This window comes from Geotrypetes seraphini, chromosome 3 (assembly GCF_902459505.1).
Source record: "Geotrypetes seraphini chromosome 3, aGeoSer1.1, whole genome shotgun sequence".
Lineage (NCBI taxonomy): Eukaryota > Metazoa > Chordata > Amphibia > Gymnophiona > Dermophiidae > Geotrypetes > Geotrypetes seraphini.
The window spans coordinates 174,261,454-174,288,061 of NC_047086.1; the positions used below are offsets into that span (position 1 = coordinate 174,261,454).

At 45.0% G+C, this 26,608-nt stretch overlaps 1 protein-coding gene across 7 annotated transcripts in view; it reads right to left on the reverse strand.

The window, feature by feature from the left end:
• Nucleotides 1-26,608, reverse strand: part of BCLAF1 (BCL2 associated transcription factor 1) — a 245,353-nt gene that overhangs the window by 86,054 nt on the left and 132,691 nt on the right. For 6 of the 7 annotated variants that reach the window (XM_033936164.1, XM_033936160.1, XM_033936162.1 and 3 more), the window contains exons 4-5: nt 17,138-17,806; nt 16,849-17,015 (exon numbers count right to left, since the gene is read on the reverse strand). In XM_033936164.1, coding sequence (XP_033792055.1) covers nt 16,849-17,015; nt 17,138-17,806 — 836 coding nt within the window. The remainder of the gene's footprint in view (nt 1-16,848; nt 17,016-17,137; nt 17,807-26,608) is intronic. The other variant, XM_033936166.1, reaches the window with a different exon arrangement.

Below are 26,608 nucleotides of genomic sequence, written 5' to 3' on the forward strand. Positions count from 1 at the left end.
CCAAAAGCAGAACTGTCCAAATGTTCCTAGCCAGTTTTTTCTTACACTATATCCTGCAGCATGAAAAGCAGAAGTTAACAGCTGAAAGTTTTTGATGCATTGTACAGTCATGTGCATCCTGTGTATAGTAAATGTAAAAAAAAAAAGTTATATTTGGCCAAAGAACAAACTGACATCTCACACAGTGGCCAAAATTTAAGGTCTTAATTCACCTCCAATCCTTTTCAATAAAACAGGACATTATCTTCAAGGTTTTCCACTGTAATACATGGGGAAAGCGTACAATGTACAAGTTGTCGTACAGTGTAGAATTGAAATAAAGGCGTTTCTAGAACAAAAGGTGATCAGCAACCATTTATTTTAGCTTCACTTTCAAACTTACTTAAAATTGACCCTCAGTGAAAATGTACAATTAACTGTTTAATTATAAAGATATAAATGTTTAAAAGACTTTATTCAGATAACTAAGCAATTGGTGCTTGAAAATTGCCAGCCCCTGCAAAAAGGTACCCAACACTGTTTTACACAGTGGGTGCTTTTATCTGCAACCACAAAGGATAGGGCTGGTGAGGGCAGTATCAGATGCATGAGGGAATGGATTTCATTTTGAAATCCAACTGAGCTGTTAACAGATTCTATACTGTTACAAAGTTGGTGCTATGTCCCCATGATGCCTGCCACCCCTCTATTTGGCCTCCAAGAAAATGGCTAATTTAATAACTATTATTTTGCTGGGATCAGATATCAGTAAATCATATAATAATAACCAGAAACCGGTATATGCTGGAATCAATTGTTTCAATGAATTATGAGTATGCCTCAGCCCCACCACTCCACCGCTGCGCTATCTCTTGACTGCGGAGAGAATTATGTGGCACTTCATCATTGGCTGCTCATAACCATGTTAAATGTACTACTATTCATTTAAATCTTTTTAAATATTTTTTTAAAATTTATTTGCATTTTAATATAGTGAGTGTACTCTTACTCTGGATACTACTTGAGTTGGATGACACGCGCGACCTCGGGAGACCCTTGACACAGCGCCTGTTGGTGCGAAACATGTTGGGTTAAACTCCCAGGCGTTGGCTGACAACAGTTAAGCACTCAAGCTGAGAACACTCACTATATTAAAATGCAAATAAATTTTAAAAAAATATTTATAAAGATTTAAATGAATAGTAGTACATTTAACATGGTTATGAGCAGCCAATGATGAAGTGCCACATAATTCTCTCCGCAGTCAAGAGATAGCGCAGCGGTGGAGTGGTGGGGCTGAGGCATACTCATAATTCATTGAAACAATTGATTCCAGCATATACCGGTTTCTGGTTATTATTATATGATTTACTCCTCTATTTGGGACATGATCTTCTGCATGGAGTTTTCCCTTTGAAAATATGGTTGCAACCCCCAGCACAAAGCACTTTGATGCCTGCAAGTTCCCTGTAGGCACATACTAGAACTGTAAGCCCTTCAGGAACAGGGAAATGCCTACTTTAATTTATCTTGAGCTACTACTAAAAAGGTGTTAGATAAATCCAAATCTCCCTGCAGGGTTTCAAAAAGAGATTAGGTTCTTATCTTGCTAATATCTTTTCTAGTAGATAAGTGTGTCATTCTGAACAATAGAGTATTCTACTCATGCTCACAAGCTGTGAAGAAGGAATCCACTCTAGATTTTCGATTCCTCCTCCTTCACCAGAGGGCTCTGCTGCCCCCTTCAGTTTGTACCAAAGTAGGCAAAAGCTCTATATAGAGCATATAAGGAGTTTTATGGAGAGAATCCCCAAAATACAGCGTTGTTCTGCTCTGAAAATATAACAAACATGTTAAACATTGCAATGGAATAATCATACAGACCAGAAACATTTATGGGACTTCAAACATTCCTCAATGAGCTATGGCAATACATCATTCTTCATACTCTTGAGGGCTGATATCAAAATCTCAGTTTTGACTTGAACCGGTAATTGAGAGAGTAGGGCGGAGAAATGACAGGGTGGGGCTCCAGAATGACACACCTATCTACTACAAAAGATATTAGCAAGGTAAGACCCTAATCTCTTTTTCTAGTGCAATAGGTGTGCCATTCTGGACGTTAGGGATGTACAAAAGCAGTTCCCAAAATCTAGAGCGGGCCTCTGCATCTGCTTGCAACACTGAGGACCCAAATGCAATGTCCTCCCTTTCCGTCATATCCACTTGGAGAATGTATGCATAGTGGACCAGGTCGCTGCCCTGCAAAGCTCCTTGGTGAAAATGCCAAGCTTCCACTTAAAAAGAAGCCATGCTTCTAGTTGAATGTGCCTTCATGGAGACCAGCAACTGCTTGCCATAGGCAATATATGCTTACAAAATGGCCATGTGAATCCATCTGGAAATGGTGATTTTCAAAGTCAGTCTGCCGTATCAAGCCTGACTGGTGAGCCCAAAAAGAAGGAACTCATTAAAAACCTCTAGGTAACGTAGATGAACTCTCCTCACATCCAACTTTTTCAGAATCCGATCATTCTTCTTTGACCCTATGGGTGGGAATGCCGGTAATCTTACTTCTTGATTGGTATGTAAGGCAGAAACAACCTTCAGCTAAAGAATGGAATCGGGAGCATGAGATCCCCGTCTCGGTGATCTTGAGGAAGGCTCTCTGCACAAAAGTACCTGTAGCTGCAAGACTCTACTCATTGACATAATGGCTATGAGGAAAGATGTCTTTACAGTAGGATCCATTAAAGACGCTTCCTTAAGAGGCTTCTACGGAGCCCGACTGAGGCTAAGTAAGACCACGTTAAAGTTCCAAGACAGAAATTAATGTTTCACCAGAGATCTGAGCCTTAGCACCCCTTTCAGGAATCTGGCTATGTCTGGATGGAACCAAGGAAGTTCTGGGATGGAACCAAGGGAGTTTTACATTCTTGGGCCCAGAAACCGGAAAATCCAGTCACTTGGACTCAGAGCGATGCCACTGCAAGACTCTTGTCAAGGCCTGCTTACAGGAAAGCTAACACCAAGATTGGAGCGGAAAAAGGCTTTACTTTTTCTTTAAGACACTACTGCTGAAATGTCTCCCAGCTTTAGCGTAAGCAGAAACTGTCGTAGGCTTGTTGGCTATGAGGAAAGTAGCAATAACTACCTCTGAGTATCCTTTGCATGCTAATGTCGCGTGCACAAGAGCCATGCCGTAAGAGCAAAGTGATCTGGATATTCTATGACCACTGGCCCTAGAGACAGAAGGTCCAGATGTACATGCAGTCTGAAACCTATGCCCATCTGCAGACGCACGAGATCCGCACACCATGGTCTGTGGGGCCAATCTGATGCTACGAGGATGACTCTCTAGATCAGGGGTGTCCAATGTCGGTCCTCGAGGGCCGCAGTCCAGTCGGGTTTTCAGGATTTCCCCAGTGAATATGCATGAGATCTATTAGCATACAATGAAAGCAGTGCATTCAAATAGACCTCATGTATATTCATTGGGGAAATCCTGAAAACCCGACTGGACTGCGGCCCTCGAGGACCGACATTGGACACCCCTGCTCTAGATGGTTTGCAATTCTATGAAATATCTGCCATATCAGGACCATGGAGGAAACACGTATAATAGTTGGTTCCTTGGCCACGGCTGGACAAGTTTGTTTATCCCTGCACTTCTGGGCTTGGACCTTCAACTGAAGAAGCAGTCTTGTTTCTCGTTGTAGCCAACAAATTGAAAGTTGTGCGACCCCAGTGGCAAACAACATCTCTTCTCCCGGATCTAGCATCTTTCTGCTGAGGTAATCAGCCTGGACATTGTCCATTCCCGCTATATGTGCCACCGAAAGAGCCTGAAGGTGTAGCTCTGCCTACCAGCACAATAAGTGGGCCTCGAGACTCAGCTGCTCACTCTTAGTGCCTCCTTGGTGATTGGCATATGCCACCATTATAGCATTGTCTGAGAAGATTCGGACTGCCTGACATCTGGAACAACCTCACAGAGACTATAAGAACAGAAACCAACCATACCCAGTTCTGAAAGAAACTGAAAACTTCACTCTTTGACAATTAATCCCCCTAATATCTTCTTAAGCATCTGACCTTATTTAACTCGCCCAAGTTTTAAGTTTCCTGTCCCTTCTGCGCCCCTCCTCTCCTTCCTTCTACCCTGACCCTTCCCTGCCTTTCCTCAAGTCGCCTAGAGCCGAGGCTTTCTGTTGTCCCGCGGACTTCGGATTCGAGTCTCGAGGCGATGCTGAGGTATTCGGGGCCGGGGCCGACCTTGAGGCCGAGGTAGAGGGTTGGTCGGCGGCGAAAAGATCCGCCATGCGGGCTTTTCTTCGACGGAGGGCCCGATTCTGGAAAGTAGCGCACTGGGGGAAGGAGTCGGTTGGATGAGCGGCCCCCAAGCAAAGGATGCACTGGCGATGCGGGTCTGTGATGGAAAGAAGCCGCTCGCACCAGGTGCACTTTTTAAAGCCGGTCAAAGGCCGGGACATAGAATTGAAACTGGCCGCGGCTCGAGTAGCCACGCGGCCACGGGGACCTGGAAGCCTCCGGGTCGGTCAAAAACGAAGCAGGAACAAGTTGAAACAAGAAAAAATTTGCGCACAGCGACTTAATCGAGAAAAACAAGAAAAAATCGCGGTGCTAGAAGGCAGTTGGGGCAGAGCCTGAAAAAACACGACTTCTAGGCTCAGCGGAAAATTTTGAACTGGAGACCACGAGGGGATGCGCCCCCTAGTGGAGCAGGAAGGCACGCATGCGTGGAGCAGCAGAGCAAACTTAAATCTTCAATCAAGTTTGCTTGAAAATGTTTCCGCATCGGGGCTCCGTAGATGACGTCACCCACATGTGATAATATCATGCCTGCTTGTCCTGGGATAACTTCTTGTACTCCAGAAAGATGAAAAAATGAAGGTAGACTTCTGTCAAATCTAGGGAAGCTAGAAATTACCTGGTGCAACAACTGCGATGACTGACCAAACTATTTCCATATGAAAATGTGGAACTTTTAGTGTCGCACTGATATGCATGAGATCCAGAATGCATCTCCAATCCTTTGAGCCTTTCTTGGGCACTATGAAGTATGTAGAGTATCTGCCTGATATTGACCCCTTGGGCAGCATAGGTTCTATGACCTGAATTTCCACCAGTCTTCAAACTGTGGTTGAGTTCCTGCTTGCCTTCTCTGGGCATCCCGCTTGAGAGTCCACAAACCAAATTGCTAAGAGATGGTAATTCAACTGTTTCCGCTCCGAATGAGCTCCAGAACCCATTCTGATGAGAACTGTGCCCCGGCCTTCACATACCCCGAGAGCAGTCCCCCAATCCTCAGGGAAGCGGCTCCAGACCTGTTGTCATTGTGCTTTCTTGGAAGCTTAAGTAGAACGAGAATTGGAGGCTTGGCTCTGCCTAGGTCCTGAAAATCTCTGTCTTGATCCCTAACAGGATTTCTGAGAGAAGTTTCCTCCTTGTACTGCTGAAAAGCATCTGAAGCCACAAAAATTAAACCGCCCGAAGGCTCTCAAGGTTCACAGTCTGATGTCAGGTAAAGACTTTGAATGGCGATCTGCTACACTTACCATAAGTTTGTCCAGCCTCTTTCCGAACAATTATTTGTCCCTTGAAAAAAATCTGCTGAGCATAGCCTTGGAGGTGGAATCTCCTGCCCAATGCCAGATCCAGCAGAGTGTTCGGGCTAAGATAAAATAAGAAAAGTGCTGTACTGTTTTAGGGAGCTAAGATAAGTACTGTACTGTTTTATTTGATGACACATAGTTTTTGAAGGTTTTTTGGCCGATGACTGGGGTTATTTCCTGGGGGTAGGTTTGCTACAGGATTTATCTTGGTGGTCCCCAGTTTTGCTGAGGTCTTTTTCTTCCATTTAAATAAACAAAAAAAATCATGTTGGTTATTGAAGATGTTTATAACAAACCATTGAGTCTAATGCAGTTCCACTTCGTCTTTGTATAGTAATATAATTTTTGTGGATCTTGTCCTTTTCTCTTTTTGACTTATAAGATAGAATAAGCCAAGATGTTGCTCATGACCCTGATAATGTCATAGAGAGCATCGCACAAATAATATAGGCAGTCTTGATAATAGCTTCCTTAAGGTAACCACAATTATTCATTTCACAAGCATATATCTTAAGTATTTCTCCTCAAAGACCTCAGCGGTGCTGGTGTATAGCAAAACTTTACCACAGATATAATAGCACCAGAATCGTCAACAGTCAACTATTCTAGTCTATTTTTTCTTTTTAGTATTCTTTAATATAGCATTTAATATTTTAGTATTTTTAAATACTCATCTCTTAGAAGCATAGCAAAAGGGATGTTCGTCCGACATAGAACTATGTTTCGCCCATAGAGGCTGTATCAAGGTATTTCCCCTAAGAACAAAAAAGAGATAATAAATATATAAGAACATAAGAATTGCCGCTGCTGGGTCAGACCAGTGGTCAAAGACCAGCGCCCTGAAACTAGCCCTACCAGCGCACGTTCTTGTTCAGCAGAACTTGTCTAACTTTGTCTTGAATCTCTGGAGGGTGTTTTCCCCTATGACATACTCCAGAAGAGCGTTCCAGTTTTCTACCACTCTCTGGGTGAAGAAGAACTACCTTAAGTTTGTACAGAATCTATCCCCTTTCAACTTTAGAGAGTGCCCTCTCGTTCTCCCTACCTTGGAGAGGGTGAACAACCTAAGTCTATCCCCTTCAGTACCTTGAATGTTTCGATCATGTCCCCTCTCAATCTCCTCTGTTCGAGAGAGAAGAGGCCCAGTTTCTCTAATCTTTCGTTGTACGGCAGCTCCTCCAACCCCTTAACCGTATTAGTTGCTCTTCTCTGGACCCTTTCGAGTAGTACCGTGTCCTTCTTCATGTACGGCGACTAGTGCTGTACGTAGTACTCCAGGTGAGGAAGCATCATGACCCAGTACAGCGGCATGATAACCTTCTCCGATCTGTTCGTGATCCTCTTCTTTATCATTCCTAGCATTCTGTTTGCCCTTTTCGCCGCCGCCACACATTGCGTGTATGGCTTCATCGATTTGTCGATCAGAACTCCCACATCCCTTTCCTGGGAGGTTTCTCCAAGTATAGCCCCGGACATCCTGTATTCGTGCATGAGATTTTTTATTACCGACATGCATCACTTTACACTTATCCACGTTGAACCTTATCTGCCATGTCGATGCCCATTCCTCGAGCCTGATTATGTCACGTTGCAGATTTTCGCAATCCCCCAGCATCTTCACTACTCTGGATAACTTTGCATCATCTGCAAACTTAATCACCTCGCTCGTCGTACGAAGAGCACGGGTCCAAGCAGCAAGCCCTGCGGCACCCCACTGGTGACACTCTGCCAGTTTGATTATTGTCCATTTACACCGACTCTCTGTTTCCTATGTTCCAGCCAGTTTTTAATCCACCTATTTCATCCTCGATTCCATGGCTCGCAATTTTCTGAAGTAGTCGTTCATGCGGAACCTTGTCGAGCGCCTTCTGAAAATCCAGATATACCATGTCGACCGGGTTGCCCTTGTCTATCTGCCTGTTTACTCCCTCGAAGAAGTGCAGCAAGTTTGTCAAACATGATCTGCCTTTGCTAAAACCACGCTGACTGGTCCTCATCAGACCGTGTCCATCAAGGTGATCAATGATGCGGTCCTTTATCAGCATCTCTACCATCTTTCCCGGTTCCGAGGTCAGACTCACTGGTCTGTAGTTTCCCGGGTCTCTCCTTGAACCTTTTTAGAAGATCAGCGTAACATTCGCCACCTTCCAGTACTCCAGAATCTTTCCTGATTCAATCGACAGATTGGCTATTAGTTGAAGCAGTTCAGATATGGTCCCTTTCAGTTCCTTGATGACCCTTGGATGGATGCCATCCAGTCCCGGGGATTTATCGCTCTTGAGCCTATTAATCTGCCTGCATACCTCTTCCAGACTGACCGTTAACCCTGTCAGTTTCCTGTTTTCACTTCTAGCATATAGCCTGATGAGTTCCGGTATGCTGTGTATATCCTCTTCGGTAAATACAGACGCAAAAAACGTGTTCAGTCTGTTGGCGATTGCTTTGTCCTCCTTTAGCGCTCCCTTTATTCCTTGGTCATCCAACGGTCCCTTCGCTCCCTTCACAGGTCGTTTCCCTTTAATATATCGAAAAAATGGCTTGAAGTTTTTTGCCTCCTTGGCTATTTTTTCCTCGAAGCCTCTTTTTGCCCCTTTTACCACCTTATGGCACCTGCGTTGATGTTGTTTGTGCTTATTTCAGTTTTCGTCCTTTTTGACCTTTTCCACTCCTTAAACGAGGTTTTTTTTGTCTCTGATCACTTCCTTTACCTCTACAGTGAGCCACGCCGGTTCTTTTTTCTTTTTCCTCTTTGATCCCTTGTTGATACGCGGTATATATATAGATTTTGCGCCTCGGTGACTGTATGCTTAAAAAGAGACCAAGCTTGCTCTAGCGTCTTTAAGTGTTTATCCTCTTCTTAATCTTCTTCCCCCCCATGCATCTCATCTCTTCGTAAAAGGTGGAGGAGTAGCTCTATATGTAAAGATCAATATCCAAGCGACCGAAATGCAAGGGACCTGGGGAGAGGAAGAAGCGATATGGATTGCTCTGAAAAGAGAAGATGGCACTTCTATCTATGTGGGTGTAGTCTACAGACCTCCGACTCAATCGCAGCAAATTGATAAGGATCTGATTGTGGATATCCAAAAGTTTGGAAGGAAAGAGGAGGTTCTGCTGTTGGGAGATTTCAACCTGCCGTATGCGGACTGGAATGTTCCGTCTGCAGAATCGGAAAGAAGTAGGGAGATTGTGGATGCCTTTCAAAAGGCTCTGCTCAGACAAATGGTGACGGAACCCACAAGGGAAAAAGCGATATTGGATCTGGTCCTCACAAATGGAGAGAGTATCTCTAATGTTCGAGTTGGTGCTCACCTGGGAAGTAGCGATCATCAAACGGTTTGGTTTGATATAACGGCTAAAGTGGAGAGTGGCCGCACGATACTTAAAGTCCTAGATTTCAAACGTACGGACTTTAATGCTATGGGAGAGTACCTGAAGAAAAAGCTGTTAGGATGGGAGGACATAAGAGAAGTGGAAACACAATGGTCTAAGCTGAAAGGAGCAATAAAAATGGCTACGGACCGTTATGTGAAGAAAATCAATAAAAACAAGAGAAAAAGGAAGCCGATATGGTTCTCCAACCTAGTGGCTGAGAAAATAAAGGCGAAAGAGTTGGCGTTCGTGAAATATAAAAAAACAAAAAGAAGAGGAGAGCAGAAAGGCCTACAGGGTGAAACTGAAAGAAGCCAAGAGAGAGATACGTCTGGCGAAAGCACAGGCGGAAGAACAAATGGCTAAAAATGTAAAAAAGGGAGACAAAAATTTTTTCAGATATATTAGTGAAAGGAGGAAGATGAAAAATGGAATTGCTAGTCTAAAAGATGCTGGGAACCAATATGTGGAAACTGATGAGGAGAAAGCGAATGTGCTAAACAAATACTTCTGTTCTGTGTTCACAGAAGAAAATCCTGGAGAAGGACCGAGATTGTCTAGCAAAGTTACACGAGACAATGAAGTAGATTCTGCGCCGTTCACGGAGGAGGGTTTTTATGAGCAACTTGAAAAACTGAAGGTGGACAAAGTGATGGGACCAAACGGGATCCATCCCAGGATACTAAGGGAGCTCAGAGAGGTTCTGGCGAGTCCTATTAAAGACTTGTTCAACAAATCTCTGGAGACGGGAGTGATTCCTGGGGATTGGAGGAGAGCGGATGTGGTCCCTATTCATAAAAGTGGTCACAGGGATGAAGCAGGAAACTATAGGCCGGTGAGCCTCACTTCAGTTGTTGGAAAAATAATGGAAGTTTTGCTGAAAGAAAGGATAGTGTACTTCCTTGAATCTAATGGGTTACAGGATCCGAGGCAACATGGCTTTACAAAAGGTAAATCGTGCCAAACAAACCTGATTGAATTTTTTGATTGGGTGACCAGAGAGCTGGATCGAGGACATATGCTAGATGTAATTTACTTGGATTTCAGCAAAGCCTTTGATACAGTTCCTCATAGGAGGCTGTTAAACAAACTTGAAGGGCTGAAGTTAGGTCCCAAAGTGGTGAACTGGATCAGAAACTGGTTGTCGGACAAAAGCCAGAGGGTGGTAGTTAATAGAAGTCGCTCGAAGGAAGGAAAGGTGAGTAGTGGAGTCCCTCAGGGATCAGTGCTGGGGCCAATCCTGTTCAATATGTTTGTGAGTGACATTGCTGAAGGGTTATAAGGAAAAGTGTGCCTTTTTGCAGATGATATCAAGATTTGTAACAGAGTAGACACCGAAGAGGAAGTTGAAAATATGAAAAAGGATCTGCAAAAGTTAGAGGAATGGTCTAATGCCTGGCAACTAAAATTCAATGCAAAGAAATGCAGAGTAATGCATTTGGGGATTAATAATAGGAAGGAACCGTATATGCTGGGAGGAGAGAAGCTGATATGCACGGACGGGGAGAGGGACCTTGGGATGATAGTGTCCGAAGATCTAAAGGTGAAAAAACAGTGTGACAAGGCAGTGGCTGCTGCCAGAAGGATGCTGGGCTGTATAAAGAGAGGCGTAGTCAGTAGAAGGAAGAAGGTGTTGATGCCCCTGTACAGGCCATTGGTACGGCCCCACTTGGAGTATTGTGTTCAATTTTGGAGACCATATCTGGCAAAGGACGTAAGAAGACTTGAGGCGGTCCAGAGGAGGGCGACGAAAATGATAGGAGGCTTGCGCCAGAAGAGATGTATGAGGAGAGACTGGAAGCCCTGAATATGTATCCCCTTGAGGAAAGGAGAGACAGGGGAGATATGATTCAGATGTTCAAATACTTGAAGGGTGTTAACGTAGAACAAAATCTTTTTCAGAGAAAGGAAAATGGTAAAACCAGAGGACATAATTTGAGGTTGAGGGGTGGTAGATTCAAAGGTAATGTTAGGAAATTCTACTTTACGGAGAGGGTGGTGGATACCTGGAATGCACTCCCGAGAGAGGTGGTGGAGAGTAAAACTGTGACTGAGTTCAAAGAAGCGTGGGATGAACACAAAGGATCTAGAATCAGAAAATAAGATTAAATATTGAACTAAGGCCAGTACTGTGCAGACTTGCACGGTCTGTGTCTGTATATGGCCATTTGGTGGAGGATGGGCTGGGGTGGGCTTCAATGGCTGGGAGGGTGTAGATGGGCTATAGTAAGTCTTAACAGAGATTTCGGCAGTTGGAACCCAAGCACAGTAAAGGGTAAAGCTTTGTATTCTTGCCCAGAAATAGCTAAGAAGAAAAAATAAAAAAAATTTAAATTGAATCAGGTTGGGCAGACTGGATGGACCATTCGGGTCTTTATCTGCCGTCATCTACTATGTTATATGTAATTCCCTTTTCGGAAGTTTAGCGCCGTGGCTGTCATTCTGGACCGATGTTTTGCCTCTATTTCCAGGTTGAAGCATCCCAGCGTCCCATCTCAAACTTTTAAGCCTACATAGCAGAGAAGTACAATCTTAGTCTCTACCAGTCCAGCATTATCTTTTATAGTAATATTAAATTTAACAAAATTACTTAAGTTGTGCCTGTTCGGTGATTGCCACTGAGTATGCTTACAGGGCAAACATGGCTGTGGCTTTTTTTTTTTTTTTTTTTTAAGAAGGAAACGAACATTATGAGCTCATCATTGTGTTCCCAATCAATGGAACAGAATACAATCATGACGTGGAGAGACTTTCAAATTAACGTCATCAACTCTACTTAAACATTCAGACCCCATGGTTTTGCTACACAGCAGCACCGCTGAGGTCTATGAGTAGGAATACTTAAGGTATATGCTTGTGAAGTGAATAGAGAGCATCGGACACACAATCCACCTGTTACTAAAAGCTGGGGCAAAGGCTCACCCTGCTCCAGTGTAAGTCCACACAACCAGGAATGACAAGTTCATGCCAAAAAAAAAAAAAAAGAGGCCACTGTAATCCTGAATATCCTTTAACACCACACCTCCTTCACTTGGCAGTGAAGTGCATTTAGGTAACCTGTGCTACTAAGGAATCTACTTTAGGCTGAGTGAACTTCTGCTGACACATCTGTGCAAAGGATACAGCCTAGCCATTGTCTTGGTAATCTTTAATGAGTCTTCTGGAGGACTAAAACTTCATATCAGGATTTCAGGGAAAAGAAGAGGCTGAGCTCTTCCTCTGCTGAGGATAGAGCACTGAGCAGACGAAGCCTACTTATAGTCCAGATGTGACTCCTACAGAGAGTCAGTAATGAGCTCCACAAGAGCTGAGGGCTTGAACTGTCGGTGTACCGTGGGATCATTCCCTAGTCGATGGCCATCACTGTATCTTGCATTCTCACTCCTGCTTGTGACCCAGTTTCTCACAGCAGGGAGGGCTCGCTCTGCGATAGCAAAGGTATACAGGAAGATGTCTTGCCTTCCAAGTCTCTGTCCAAAAAGTCCACTGGATCCAGGCCAGCCTCTGATTCTGAGGCAGGCGTGCCTTGGAAACCCAAGCCCTCTTGCATGCCTCCAGGTGCCAGACCTCCCACAGGAGTCCTGGCCATTCAAATAAGCTCTCCATTTCAAATTGATAAATTCAGGAGAGAATGCTGTACTAGGCAGTGTTGAGTCCTCTTTAGGTAACTCCATCTTGTGTCTCTTGGGCTCTGTGGCTTCCACACTCCTACGCTTAGGTAAGCCACTGCTCCAGAGCTCTGGAAGGGAATTTCACCGGCAGACAAGCACTCCAATATTTCCTCAGCCATAAAAAACTGAGGAGAGGCTAAGCCTGAAGCTCTTGCCCTGCTTCACATGTCGTGCAGCATGTGGAATCTGGTGTCCATCCATCCAGCGTAAATTTGGCATAAATTAAGGGTAAAAAAGCTTGAGGATTCCTTCCTTACCATTTTTGAGGCAAAATGAGGTGATATGAAGATTCTGGAAAACTTTGAGAAAAAAATAGGGAAATTTAAGATGGCTGCGGCAGCAACGTTTTGATGCCAAAAAAAAGCTTTAAATGGATTACCAGAAAATAAAAAACACAGAAAATAGGATTTTATGGGTGGAGGACCCTATAGGAAGTGGCAGAAACCTTCAAAAGGAGAAATTAAGTTCTTACCTGCTAATTTTCTTTCTTTTAGACTCTTCAGACCAGTACAGGCTTCAGACCAGTACAGGCTCATCATGACCAGTAGGTGGAGACTGAGACCAAACTTTTGGTTATAGTACTTAATAGCTGTCCCTCCCTCTCAGTATGCCGAATAGCCAAGCATAGAAACATAGAAGATGACGGCAGAAAAGGGCTACAGCCCATCAAGTCTGCCCACTCTGCTTACCCACCCCCTGTCTATGCCCTAATGACCCAATTTCCTTATCTTGACCCTCGTAGGGATCCCACATGGGTATCCCATTTATTCTTAAAGTCTGACACGCTGTCTGCCTTGATCACCTGCACTGGAAGCTTGTTCCAATGATCAACCACTCTCTCTGTGAAGATATACTTTCTGGTGTCGCCATGAAATTTTCCGCCCCCGAGTTTGAGCGGGTGCCCTCTTGTGGCCAAGGGTCCCTTGAGAAAGAAAATATCATCTTCCACTTCGACACGTCCCGTGAGGTACTTAAATGTTTCGATCATGTCTCCCCTCTCCCTACGTTCCTCAAGAGTGTAGAGCTGCAATTTGTTCAGTCTCTCTTCGTACGAGAGACCCTTGAACCCCGAGATCATCCTGGTGGCCGTCCGCTGAACCGATTCAATTCTGCGCACATCTTTACTGTAATGTGGCCTCCAGAACTGCACACAGTACTCCAGATGAGGTCTCACCATGGCCCTGTACAACGGCATTATGACTTCAGGCTTTCGGCTGACGAAACTTCTATTGATACAACCCAATATCTGCCTTGCCTTAGATGAAGCCTTCTCCACTTGATTGGCAGTTTTCATGTCTGCACTGATGATTACTCCTAAATCTCGTTCTGCAGAAGTCCTAGTTAAAGTACGTCCTGCATGGATTTCCGCTTCCGAGATGCATGACCTTACATTTCTTAGCATTGAAGCCTAGCTGCCAGGTTGAGGACCAACTTTCCAATGTAAGCAGGTCCTGCGCCATATAATTCTGTAAACTGCATTCACTTACTATATTACATAGTTTGGCGTCATCGGCGAATAGTGTTATTTTACCTTGAAGCCCTTGAGTCAGATCCCCTATGAATATGTTGAAAAGGAGTGGACCCAGGACGAGCCCTGCGGCACTCCACTGGTTACCTCCGATGTTTTAGAGAGAGTACCATTAACCACCACCCTCTGAAGTCTGCCACTCAGCCAATCATTGACCCATGCAGTTAGTGTCTCTCCTAACCCCATCGATTCCATCTTACTTAGCAGCTTGCGGTGTGGGACACTGTCAAAAGCTTTACTGAAGTCCAGGTACACGACGTCCAAAGACTCTCCCAAGTCCAACTTTCTTGTTACCCAGTCAAAGAAGCTGATGAGATTGGATTGGCAGAACCTACCCTTGGTGAATCCATGCTGACTGGGATCCCGAAGATTCCCTTCAATCAAGATCGTGTCCAATTTGCTTTTAATTAGTGTTTCCATGAGTTTGCACACTATTGATGTGAGACTCACCGGTCTATAATTCGCAGCCTCTGCCCTGCAACCCTTTTTATGCAGAGGAACGACATTAGCTAATTTCCAGTCTCCACCTGCTGGTCATGATGAGTTATTACCCATCAGTGAAGCCTGTACTGGTCTGGAGGAGTTGACAAAGAAATGATTTGAAGCCCCTCCCACTCCCATTTTGCCCATAGGATGTAACTGCCTTACTCACTGTGAACAGTGCTGCAGCCTGCCTCAGCTCTCTTTAAAAGTAGATGGATCTGGAGAAGAATCACTGCCTCGCTGGAACTGTCCTCCAATGCTGAAATCTTCAGGCTGCCAATGGGACCAAAAGTCTGACGGATCCTCAATCCCCACACATGAAAGGGGGGGTGAAATGCAGCTAGACCTTATTGGTGCCCAATACCCTGCGCTAAAGCCTCTGCGACCCAGTAGGTGAGCAAAGCTTCTAGGGGGTCTGGATCCCGAGCTCCACAACTATTCCTGCAGGCTGGCCAACATGTACCACAGAGGAATTGGTCTGTCAGCTACAGATCTCAAATCTACTTCTCCACAAAGACAGTTTTCCCCTCGACCTGGGCAGCTCTGGAGCACAGAAATCCACCAAAAAGCATGAAGCACACTGAAAATAATAATGAAAATATAAAGAGCAGATCAGAAAGATTCCTTCCAGCTTGTGTGCAGAAGGAAAAACTGAAGGGGACAACACTGCCCTTTGGTGAAGGAGGAGGAATTGAAAACTTGGGAGTGGATTCCTTCTGTATGGCTTGTGAGCATGGGGAGAATATTCTATCGTCCAGAATAACACACCTATTGCACTAGAAACTTTTAAATTACTAAATGTACCATATATACTTTAATATAAGATGATCCAAATATACCCTTTTCCCCCCATAAAAAGGAGGAAAAAAGGTTGACTCTAATATAAGCTGGCAGGGAGGAGAGGGTATGTTAATATTCATGTGCTCTACCCTGCCAGGATCTGCACCCAACCTTCCTCACTCCCTGCCACGCTCTACCCCTCCCTCCCTGCCCAGCTCTCTACCCTGTCTCCCCTTCCTCCCAGGCTCTGCACCCTGTCCCAAACTCCCTGCCCTATACCCTGTCCTCCCTCTCTCCCCGATATCCTTCAGGCTTCCACCGAGCCTGCCGTATGACCTGGCGGTCCAGTGGTAGGCCGGGACAAGAGGGATCTCTCCTGTCCTGGCCGACTCTGTAATTATTTTACCTGCCTCCCCCCACGTACCATGTTTAAATCCCTGGTGATCCACCAGTCTACCGGGCAGAAGCGAGCTTTCTGCGCTCCTGCCCTGCGCTGAGCCCCTCCCTGAATGGCTGCTTCGAGTTCTTGTGGCCAAGTGATGTACCAGACAGGAGCTTTTTGTGCTCCTGTCCAGCCCTGAGCTGCTCCCTGAATGGCTGCTGCCAGTTTTCACGAGTCCTGCAAGAACTGGTGGCAGCCATTCAGAGAGCAGCTCAGTGCCAGGAAGGAGCGCAAAAAGCTTGCTCCTGTACGGTACACTGCTGGACAACCAGGGATTCAAAAAGGTATGCAGGGGGAGGCGGGAGGGAGGTAAAAAAAATTGTCAGAATCGGCAGGGACAGGAGGGCTCCCTCATGTCCTAGTCCACTAGGTCATACGGCAGACCCGGCGGAGGCCTGCAACAAGTCTGAGGAGGGGTGGGGGGTGCTGACCCAAATATAAGACGAGACCCCCATTTGGCCCAAAAATCTCATCTTATATTTGAGTACATACAGTATGCCCCAAATTAAAGATGCAGAGCACAAAATGAAAATTAATTTCTTTGGAGAAACTAGTGAAGTGTATATGTTTGTTACTATACTTAAAGAGAAAGCAAAAGAACATAAAGTACTTAAAACTGTTCTTAATCTAGTCTCATACTTTTATGATGTTGGATGGAAAATAAACACCGAGATGAATTGGTTTAGTAGGCTGTATATTTACGAACGGGGGGGAACTAAACTGGAATACTGGACAGAACATGTGATAAGTAGAGAAATCCAGCCAAGAATCTGAAAATTACAAGATGCACATGTTCTCCTACCTAAGCTCTAATTACATTTTGAAAAAATATGAACATGTAACAAGGAAACAGATTTCTACCTCCAACAGCAGCATTCTCTTTTCTAACTAGAAGCATGACAGCAACTGGGATTCAATGTTTCTAAAGCTTAAAAGGCTGTACACAAAATTTCATACCTTTGACTTGATGAACGAGAGACACAATGTGCTGAATAAATGACTCTGAAGAACTTTTGCTGGCATGCGGCACTTTAATGTGGTCAAAGATGGATCGGAACTCTTGTTCTTTCTTCACTGAATGAACAAGCGTACTGGCAAGCAGCCTGTCATTAGCCAACGTTGGTCTAAGCGAAAAAAAAAAAAAAATACCCAAAGAGACAAAACAAAAACACACAGCAGCCACTTTAGTTTAATAATTTATTTTTAAAATTAAAATCAAGGTACTACAAAAGCTAGGCATACATACCCAATGGTATCATCAAGAGGTACTTCTGTCATTTTGAGTTTGACTTCAGGACGCTGAGACTCTGTGGCTATCATTCTGATTCTGAGTGGACTCTCTTCTCTGAAGGTTGACTTTTCTCTCGATTCCAGGCTCTTATGTAGAGGAGGACTGTAATTGAAGAGTTCTTTCAGCTTTTCAGAGTTTACCTGATCAGTTGACTGAATTTCTTGCTTCACCATTATTCTCTCAGAAATCTTGTCCTCCTGCTTGTACTTATCTTTTGTTGTACTGGTTTTTTCCAGTGCATAACTAGGCTCCTTAGCTTTATAAGACTTATCTTCTTTAGATTTGTCACTTTCCCTGCTACCCTTCCTTGAAACCTTGGATTTGTACTTTGCTCCTTCCTCCTCAGTATTCCAGTGAGATGCAGAAGCAAAATTTTTACCCTGATCTGCTAGAACTGACTTTCTAAACTGTCTATAATCCTCGGTCTCCTCTAAATCCTCCCCTTCAGATACACTGAGAAATGAATGCTTATTAGCATCCTTGTCACCCAAACAACCTGCAGCTTCCTTAGCCTCCCATTCTTTTTCCCCCTCTTTCTTGCTCTTTTCTCCCCTTTCCTTTTGGGTTTCCTTCTCCCTGTTACCCCTATCAAGCAGATGTACTCTATTTTCTTCATCTGTGTACCTGTAAATAATAAAGGGTGATACAACAATTATGTTCATGCACTTCATTTTTACAATTCCTTGTAAATTAATGTAACATGAAAGCAGCAGCGAAAGATCAACACACTCTTTGCAAAGTCATGATTAAGACATCACTTGAATCCAACACCTCCACCCATCACTCAAGTGGCTACTACCCAATTCAATAATACAAGCATCTTAATGTTTATTTCCAATCAAATGAAAAAAGGTACATTCTGCTCCACCTCTGACTGACATATTTCGTTCTAAGGCCTATCCAGAAAAGATTCATATACTAAAAATAATATACAATTTTCAAAGTGCTTTCCAAAGACACTAAAATAAATGCTCAAGTACCTAACAGAGCATATAGTGCGGTGAAATTAAAGCAGCTTAAGAACTTTTTAGCATTAAAGACCAAGCAAATGCAGGACTTACCACACTAGCATTGCTACAAGGGGTCATCACAGGTCCATATCAAGGCTTAAAAGCATGTAATAAATTGGAGCAGTCAACTCCTTGGGAGATGGAAAGGTATTATGATGACCCCTCAAGATAGCAGATCCAAGGAGAAGTCCATAAACAGATAGTGAAAAAGATAATCTTATTAAATCATATGATCTAGTACCTAACTAACATGGCAATATTTCAATTATGTTCATCAGGGATCTTACTGTGAATTACAAAACATAACCAAATTGCACTGAACATAACATATACACATACTTATTTGATTAAAAAATATACCAAAGCTTACTTATGTGTTAGTGTGATAAATTTAAATATAGTCAAACCTCGGTTTGCGAGTGTTTTGCAAGACGAGCAAAACACTCAAGCAAACTAACTTACAAAACGAGTGGACTCGATACATGAGCGTGTCACTCCCCAAACCGAGCTGTCACCACACCACCCCACGAACCGGATTCTCTCCCCCCACCCCCAAACCCTTACCTCCAGCGGACACCAGCAAACAGCATGCACCAACCCACGCCAGCACCATCGCCTTGCCATGCCACATCCAGCTCCCCAGAAACAGGAAGTGGAATCAAAAAAGGGGGTGAAGCTTAACTGAGGGAATGCTGCGATGCAGGCATGAGCCAATTTGACTGACCAAGCGAAAAGAGAAAGATGATGGATGGGGAATAAGAAAAGGGAAAATTGGTCTATGGGGATAGAAAGAGAGGTGAGTACAAATGCTGGATCTAGTTGGCGAGGGGAGGAGAGAAGAGGGAGAAATGCTGAAACAGTGGGAGAAGTGTTGGACCACAAGAAGACAGAGAGAAGAAGGGATGTGACCGGGGGGGGGGGGGGGGAGGGGGAAGAGATGTATTAAGTCACTGAAGTTGAGTGCAATTTAGGCCTGTTTTTGGGATGTGGAACGAATCATCAGAGTTTCCATTACTTCCTATGGGGAAAGTAGCTTTGGATTACGAGCATGCTTCTGGAACGAATTATGCTTGCAAACCAAGGTACCTGCGTACTCATACCAAGTTCTTGCCTAAGGTGGTGTCAGATTTCCACCTGAATCACTCTATTGATCTTCCGGTGTTTTTTCCAAAGCCCCACTCTCATCCTGGGGAGGTGGCGCTTCATACTCTTGACTGTAAGAGGGCATTGGCGTTCTATCTCCAACGCACCCAGTCTCATCGGAAGGTTCCTCAGTTGTTTTTGTCTTTTGATCCTAATCGGTTGGGACGTCCTGTTTCCAAGCGCACCTTGTCCAACTGGTTGGCTGCTTGTATTTCCTTCTGTTACGCTCAGGCTAGTCTCTCGCTGCATGGCCGGGTCATGAGATATAAAGTCCGAGCGATGGCGGCTTCTGTCGCTTTCCTCAGGTCCACGCCCATTGAGGAGATCTGCAAAGCTGCCACTTGGTCTTCGGTTCATACCTTCACCTCTCACTACTGTCTGGATACTTTGTCCAGGAGCGACGGCCGGTTTGGCCAGTCGGTTTTGCGTAATCTGTTTTCCTAAATTGCCAACTTCCCTCCGTCCCTTTTTTGGTTAGCTTGGAGGTCACCCACATGTAGAGAATATGTTGCCTGCTTGTCCTGGGATAAAGCACAGTTACTTACCGTAACAGGTGTTATCCAGGGACAGCAGGCGGATATTCTCGTAACCCTCCCACCTCCCCGGGGTTGGCTTCTTTGCTAGCTATCTGAACTGAAGACCACGAGGAGGGGATGCGCCCTCTAGTGGAACGGGAAGGCACACACATGCGTGGTGCAGCACCAGCAAACTTGAAATCTTCAATCAAGTTTGCTTGAAAAGCTGTCCGCGTCGGGGCTCCGTGGATGACATCACCCACATGTAGAGAATATGCTGCCTGCTTGTCCGGGGAATAAATAGGCTTTCCAGAGCCAAAAGGCCCAAAAATCAAAAAATGGTAAGTAACCTTGGAAATAAAGGAAAAATAAATGATATATTGACTAAAATAAACACGAGAAGGCACAAAAAGAGGAAAAGTTTGACGCGATTTAGACTTAACTTTGAAGACGAACTAGACGGCTCCATGGAAAACGAAGAACTGATGGTCCCGTGAGATGACATTGGGCAAGAAGGCACTGGCGCATGTGCAATATGGGTGGTCCAGCAGTGACCTGTCCCAGTGCAGTGGCAATGGTGGGCAGCCAGTCTGGGTGTATTATGACAGAATTCTACCACAAACTGCTGGACATCATGGAGCTGTGAGAATGGGAGAACAGAAAGACCATGCCCTAGAGGAGCTACAGGAAACGCATATAATCCTGCCAGCCCATGACCCTATGTAATAAGGTTGCCAATAGAAACAGTGGTATTGACAGCATCAGCTCCCCGTCCAACAGTAAAGAGACTTGTTTAATGAGTGAGAGGCCAGAAGTGGCTTGCCAACTGACCTCAGCTGTCCACAAGAGGTGCTCCCTCAGGGACTCAGACAGATAATGACCTGGAAGAGGGCAGTGATGGTAAGGGGGACTCGAAGAGCAGCCCAAGATGGAACAGAAGCACTCTTGGAGTTCCTAGCCCATTAGAAAAAGTTTCACATTACTAATTGGTGCTCTCTTATTGTGGCTGGTGGGGTCTCCAAATCCCATCAGCCAAAGACATCCTCTCAGGCTAGAATGTTTACAACCTGGGTAGCATCCCCAAGTCACCGTCAGCCCCTACTCTCCCTCCCAGCTCAGGTATTTCTTTTTAGTCTTACCCATTGGTGCCGTTGCCAATCTACTATATATTGATCCAGTGCGGGTCCTTGCGCATCTGCGCATGCTGAAGGTATGACACTTCCCACCTTCTCCGAGGATCTTGGAGGGAGTGGGAGCTGGCAGGCTTTGAACATGAGCAGATGCTCAAGGCCCTGCACCGGATCAACATGCAGAAATGGCACCAGCAGGTAAGCACAATGCCGTGTGTGTATGTGTGTGTGGGGGGGGAGGGTATGGAAGACAGTGGTTGGGGGGGCTGCATGGAAGTCAGTGGCTCCAGGGGATTCTGTATCGTGGATAGCGACTCAGAGGGACTGCATGCAGGATAGAGATGTGGCTCGGGGCAAGGAGGGCAGCTGCATGCAGGATAGTGACATCAAAGTTCAGCTGGGAGCAATAGGAGGACAGGATAGTGATGCCAGGGTTCATCGGGGAGGAGGAGGATGATAACCATGGTTGGTGGTCAGATGGTGGCTTGAATATTAACAGAGACTCCCATTTTTTGACCCAAAAATCTCAGTTTATATTGGAGTACTGGTATATACAGTAATTTAGTTATGCAAAGTAATTCACAGTTAAACCCTGATGAAGATACCAGAATGTTTGATCATATGGTTTAATACAAGACTACCTTTCTTACCATCTGTCTATGGACTCCACCTTAAATCCATTGTCTTGTGCTTTGGTTGGTGTGGATCCTGTACCTCTTTTTGCAAGGTATTGTGAAGAGGTACATTCTACAGTTCAAAGGAAAAAATGTGTGGGCTTTTTTAAAATTTCTTTTTAAAGTTAAATGTTTTCGATATTCACTAAATAGATCAAGCAAACAGTTTGTACATAAATAGAGAGCTTAAGCAAGAAAGAGAAAAATAAATATCACATGGGTTAACCCCAAGGAACAACCAGGGAACTCATCTAAAGTCCATAATACAGGGAAAATCACTAGGATTATAAGGGAAAACAAAACAAACACTAAGAAAAACAAGAAGAAAGCAACCTAACAGCTTCCATCAGGCTTCAATAATACTGTATGAGTTACTATCATTAAACTGGAGACTTTCATGCAGTCAAGAAGTTATGTTTTTGGCAGTTAAAATGGCCATTATTGGGTGGGAACAACCCCCCCCCCCCCCCCCGAAACATACTTTGTGAGCAATAATCCTAACTACATGTTATATTGAAACTTTAAAAAAAAAATCTCTCACCAGCTGTAAAACTGTCTGGAGCACAAGAAATTGCTTATGCTTCTTGTGTCTTTCTAGAGACATGCAGATATACAGTCAAACCTCGATTTGCAAGTGTTTTGCAAAACGAGCAAAACATTCTCGCAAAACTTGTCTCGCAAATTGAGTGTTGACTCGATTTGCTAGCACCCCCCCCCCCCCGATAACCAGCATCGCTCCCCCCTGCTGAACCGGCACTCCCCGCCCAAACAACTTAAACTTACCCCCCCCCATCTGGCACCGGCACGCAGCCCACAGGACATGTCGGTGCCGCAGGGCCGCCATCAGAAATTTCTGGGCCCCTTACTGAGCAATCCTATTGGGCCCCCCACGCACCCCTTCTTCCATGGGCCGAATACACACATACTTTTCTCTGTCGCCGCACTCTTTGCCCAAAAGATTTGTAAGCCTGCAACCACGTCAAGGTAGACTCTTTCAGCAGTTCCCTAACCTAACCTAAACTAAACTAATCTATACCTATCTATTCTAAACTAACATATGTCTAATACTGAACTAATAACAAACTAACAAACATCTGCATAATAAATAACTAATAAATAATAGTGCTAGTAGCTATAATTCACATTTGAATTTAAAATCTCAGTTAAGGATTTCTTTTGACCTTTGTAGGCCAGAGGTAGATCACAATTGCACAATATTTTTTGTAACAAGTATTAAATGTGTTTTTATAAATACTGTAAGCTTAATAAATATATCAGAAAAAACTACACATCTGAGTGCATATCTGAACATACACATCTGTATGATCCCATCCTCCTCAGCTTGCCTATAGCTGCATCATGCATGTTAAAAATGTACAATATGTTGATATGTGCACCTTCCTTCCTTCCCATCCATCCTCCTCAGCCTGTCCTTACACATCCACAGCTGCATGTTAATGATGATGTATATGTTACGATGATAAATAAGTGCTTATGAGCACATCATTAACATGCAGCTATGGATGAATATAAAAAAGAAACAATATTCTGTACAATTGTTAATTTATAAATCAGCGTCTTCTCCCCACTCTCTCTTCCCCATTACCCTTCAGCGTCCTCAGCCCACTCTCTCTCCACTTTCCTTCAGCGCACGTACATAAAAACAAGCAAGTAATTTATATCATTTTCATTCTATTCATTCATAGAAATTAAAGTCTAAATAATGCCAGTCACATAACAAAACATGATTTTACAAAAATAATTCCCTGCACAGTCAAGCCTGCAAGGATCACTAGATGTCTTTCAGCAGCTCCCCTCCCTCCCCCTTACCTTTGTGGCCAAGTCAAAATGATCTACCAACAATACAATTTTAAAAACACAAAGCCCGCTGTACGCAGAGAAACTGTTAATTATCATTTATATTCTGCAGGTTTTCAAAAAGGTCAAGGCAGATGACTTTATGCAATGTCACCTCAATAACAACTATACAAAAATAGACAAATATTCCCCCTTCCTATTTACTAAAACGCGATAGCGGTTTTTAGCGCAGGGAGCTGCGCTGAATGCCCACCGCTGCTCTCAACGCTCATAGGCTCCCTGCGCTAAAAAACGCTATTGCGATTTAGTAAAAGGGGGCCATAGTGCAAAATATAGACAGCATATATAAATTCTCAAAGCAGACATTTTGATCACTAAATTGAAAATAAAATCATTTTTCCTACCTTTGGTAATTTCATCAGTCTCTGGTTGCACTTTATTCTTCTGACTGTGCATCCAATATTTCTACCCTTCTTTCAGCCTCCTGTATGCTTCCTCTGCTCCAGACCTCATTCCCTCCCCAAACTTTTTATTTGTTTCACCCTGCCCCTTCTTTCTTTTTCTCTCTCTCCATACCCCCTTTCTTTCTATATGTGTTTTTCTCTCTCTCTCACCCTGCCCCCCTTCTTTCTTTCTCTCTCCACACCCTCTTTCGTTCTTTATGTCTGTCTTTCTCTCTCTCTCCGTGCCCCATTTTTCTTTGTTTCACCCTGCCCCCTTTCTTTCTTTCTGGCTTCCTGTCCCCTCCTTTCTTTCTTTCTCCCTGCCCTCCCCTATGCCACCACCATTGGGAAAATGCTGCCACCGCCACTGGGGAATAGGCTGCCACTGCTGCCATCAGGAACAGGCCGGCGCCAAGTTCGCCCTGCTTCTCTTCCCCGTGGGGCCACCAACTCTCGCCACCAGCGATTGGCTGGCCCAGAACGTCCTCTCCGATGTCAGAATTGATGCGAGTGGTGAGAGTTGGTCGGCCCCACAGGGAAAAGCAGGGAGAACTTTGCGCCGGCCTGTTCCCGATGGCAGCGGTGGCACTCAAGTGGCTAAAGAGCCGCAGTTTGCCGGCCTAGGGAGAACACTGGAGGGTGGCCAGCTGTGCACCCCCTTGGGACGTAAACCAGGGCGGGGCGGACCGCCCCCCCACCTTGGTATGCCACTATCTGTACCTCAATCCCTCCCTATGACCAAAAATTCTCCTTTCTTCTATTCCCCGTGTACACAACCATCTCTTTCCCTCCCTTCCTCTCTCCCAAGTCCATGCCTTCTGTGTCCAAAAACCCATTCCCTCCCCCACCTCAGCATCTCTTTCCCTCCCTTCCTCTCTCCCAAGTCCATGCCTTCTGTGTCCAAAAACCCATTCCCTCCCCCACCTCAGCATCTCTTTCCCTCCCTTCCTCTCTCCCAAGTCCATGCCTTCTGTGTCCAAAAACCCATTCCATCCCCCACCTCAGCATCTCTTTCCCTCCCTTCCTCTCTCCCAAGTCCATGCCTTCTGTGTCCAAAAACCCATTCCATCCCCCACCTCAGCATCTCTTTCCCTCCCTTCCTCTCTCCCAAGTCCATGCCTTCTGTGTCCAAAAACCCATTTCCTCCCCCACCTCAGCATCTTTCCCTCCCTTCCTCTCTCCCAAGTCCATGCCTTCTGTGTCCAAAAACCCATTCCCTCCCCCACCTCAGCATCTCTTTCCCTCCCTTCCTCTCTCCCAAGTCCATGCCTTCTGTGTCCAAAAACCCATTCCTCCTCCCACCTCAGCATCTCTTTCCCTCCCTTCCTCTCTCCAAAGTTCATGCCTTGTGTCCAAAACGCACTCCCTCTTCCCTTTTGTGTTCCGCGTTTGCCTCCCAGCCCATCTTTGAAACTTTCTCAGCAAAACGGAGCGTGAGCCGAGAGGCTTGTCTCCTGTTTCCTGCCTGCCCTGCCGTGCACAAATAGCCGACCGGAAGTATTCTCAGACGTCAGCACTGACGTCAGAGGGCAGGCTTTGCTTAAGCCCACCTTCCGACGTCAGCGCTGACATCGGGGAACACTTGCGATCGGCAGGGCAGGTAGGAACAGAAGACGAGCCTTGCGGCTCGAGATGTATTTAACTCCGCGGGTTCCCAGTCCAGCTCTCTCCTGTGCACCTGGGGCGGACCGCCTCCCCCCCCAGCCACTGGGACCGGCACCGGTCCGCGGACCGGCGGTTGAAGAACTGTGGCCTAGGACCCTGGGGGAGCCCAGGCCCCCTGTCAGCTCCGGGCCCTAAATGCAGGACTGGTAGTACTGCCCTGATGGCGGCCCTGCGGTGCCGCTAGAAGATCTTCCTGCTTCTGCCAGCCTTGAGCATGGATCTGCGCATGCTCAAGGACTTCTAATTCTCCCTCTCGCCGAGATTCTTGGATCTCTGAGAATCTCGGCGAGAGGGAGAATTAGAAGTCCTTGAGCATGCGCAGATGCATGCTTAAGGCAGGCAACAGCAGGAAGATGTTCTAACGGCACCGGCACGTCCTGTGGGCTGCGTGCCGGTGCCAGATTGGGGGGGGGGATGTTTAAGTTGTTCGGGCGGGGGGTGCCGGTTCGTGCGGGAGGGGGGTCTTTGCGAGTGGGGGGGAGCAGCACCACTGGCCTCGGGGGGGGGGGGAACGTATCAAAGAGAGTTTCCATTATTTCCTATGGGGAAACTCGCTTTGATATACGAGTATTTTGGTTTACGAGCATGCTTCTGGAACGAATTATGCTCATAAACCAAGGTTCCACTATATCCATATTTTTTATGATAGAAAAACTAATGATAATTATAAAAATATAATCTCAATAAATGGTCATTTTCAGAGAACAATGTCAACGTAGCCAATAAAGTTGCAGTAGTAGAAACAACCACTTCAGGAACACTCACCTAAGTTTATAATATTACCATGACCAGTATACTACAAAGCAATTAAATGAGTCTAAGATTGTCTCTTCTTAACTGGTAAATAATACATCTTAATACACATGGAGATTTTTCTTTGAGAGTCCCAAAATATTCATCGTATACTGATGAAAAATCAAACAATGACATTCTTCACATAGAGAAAGTTTACTGAGTGCAATTTCCCATTCAATGCATCTTCCACATTCCCTAATTTTCTCTTTAAATCTGTTATATCAGATATTCTT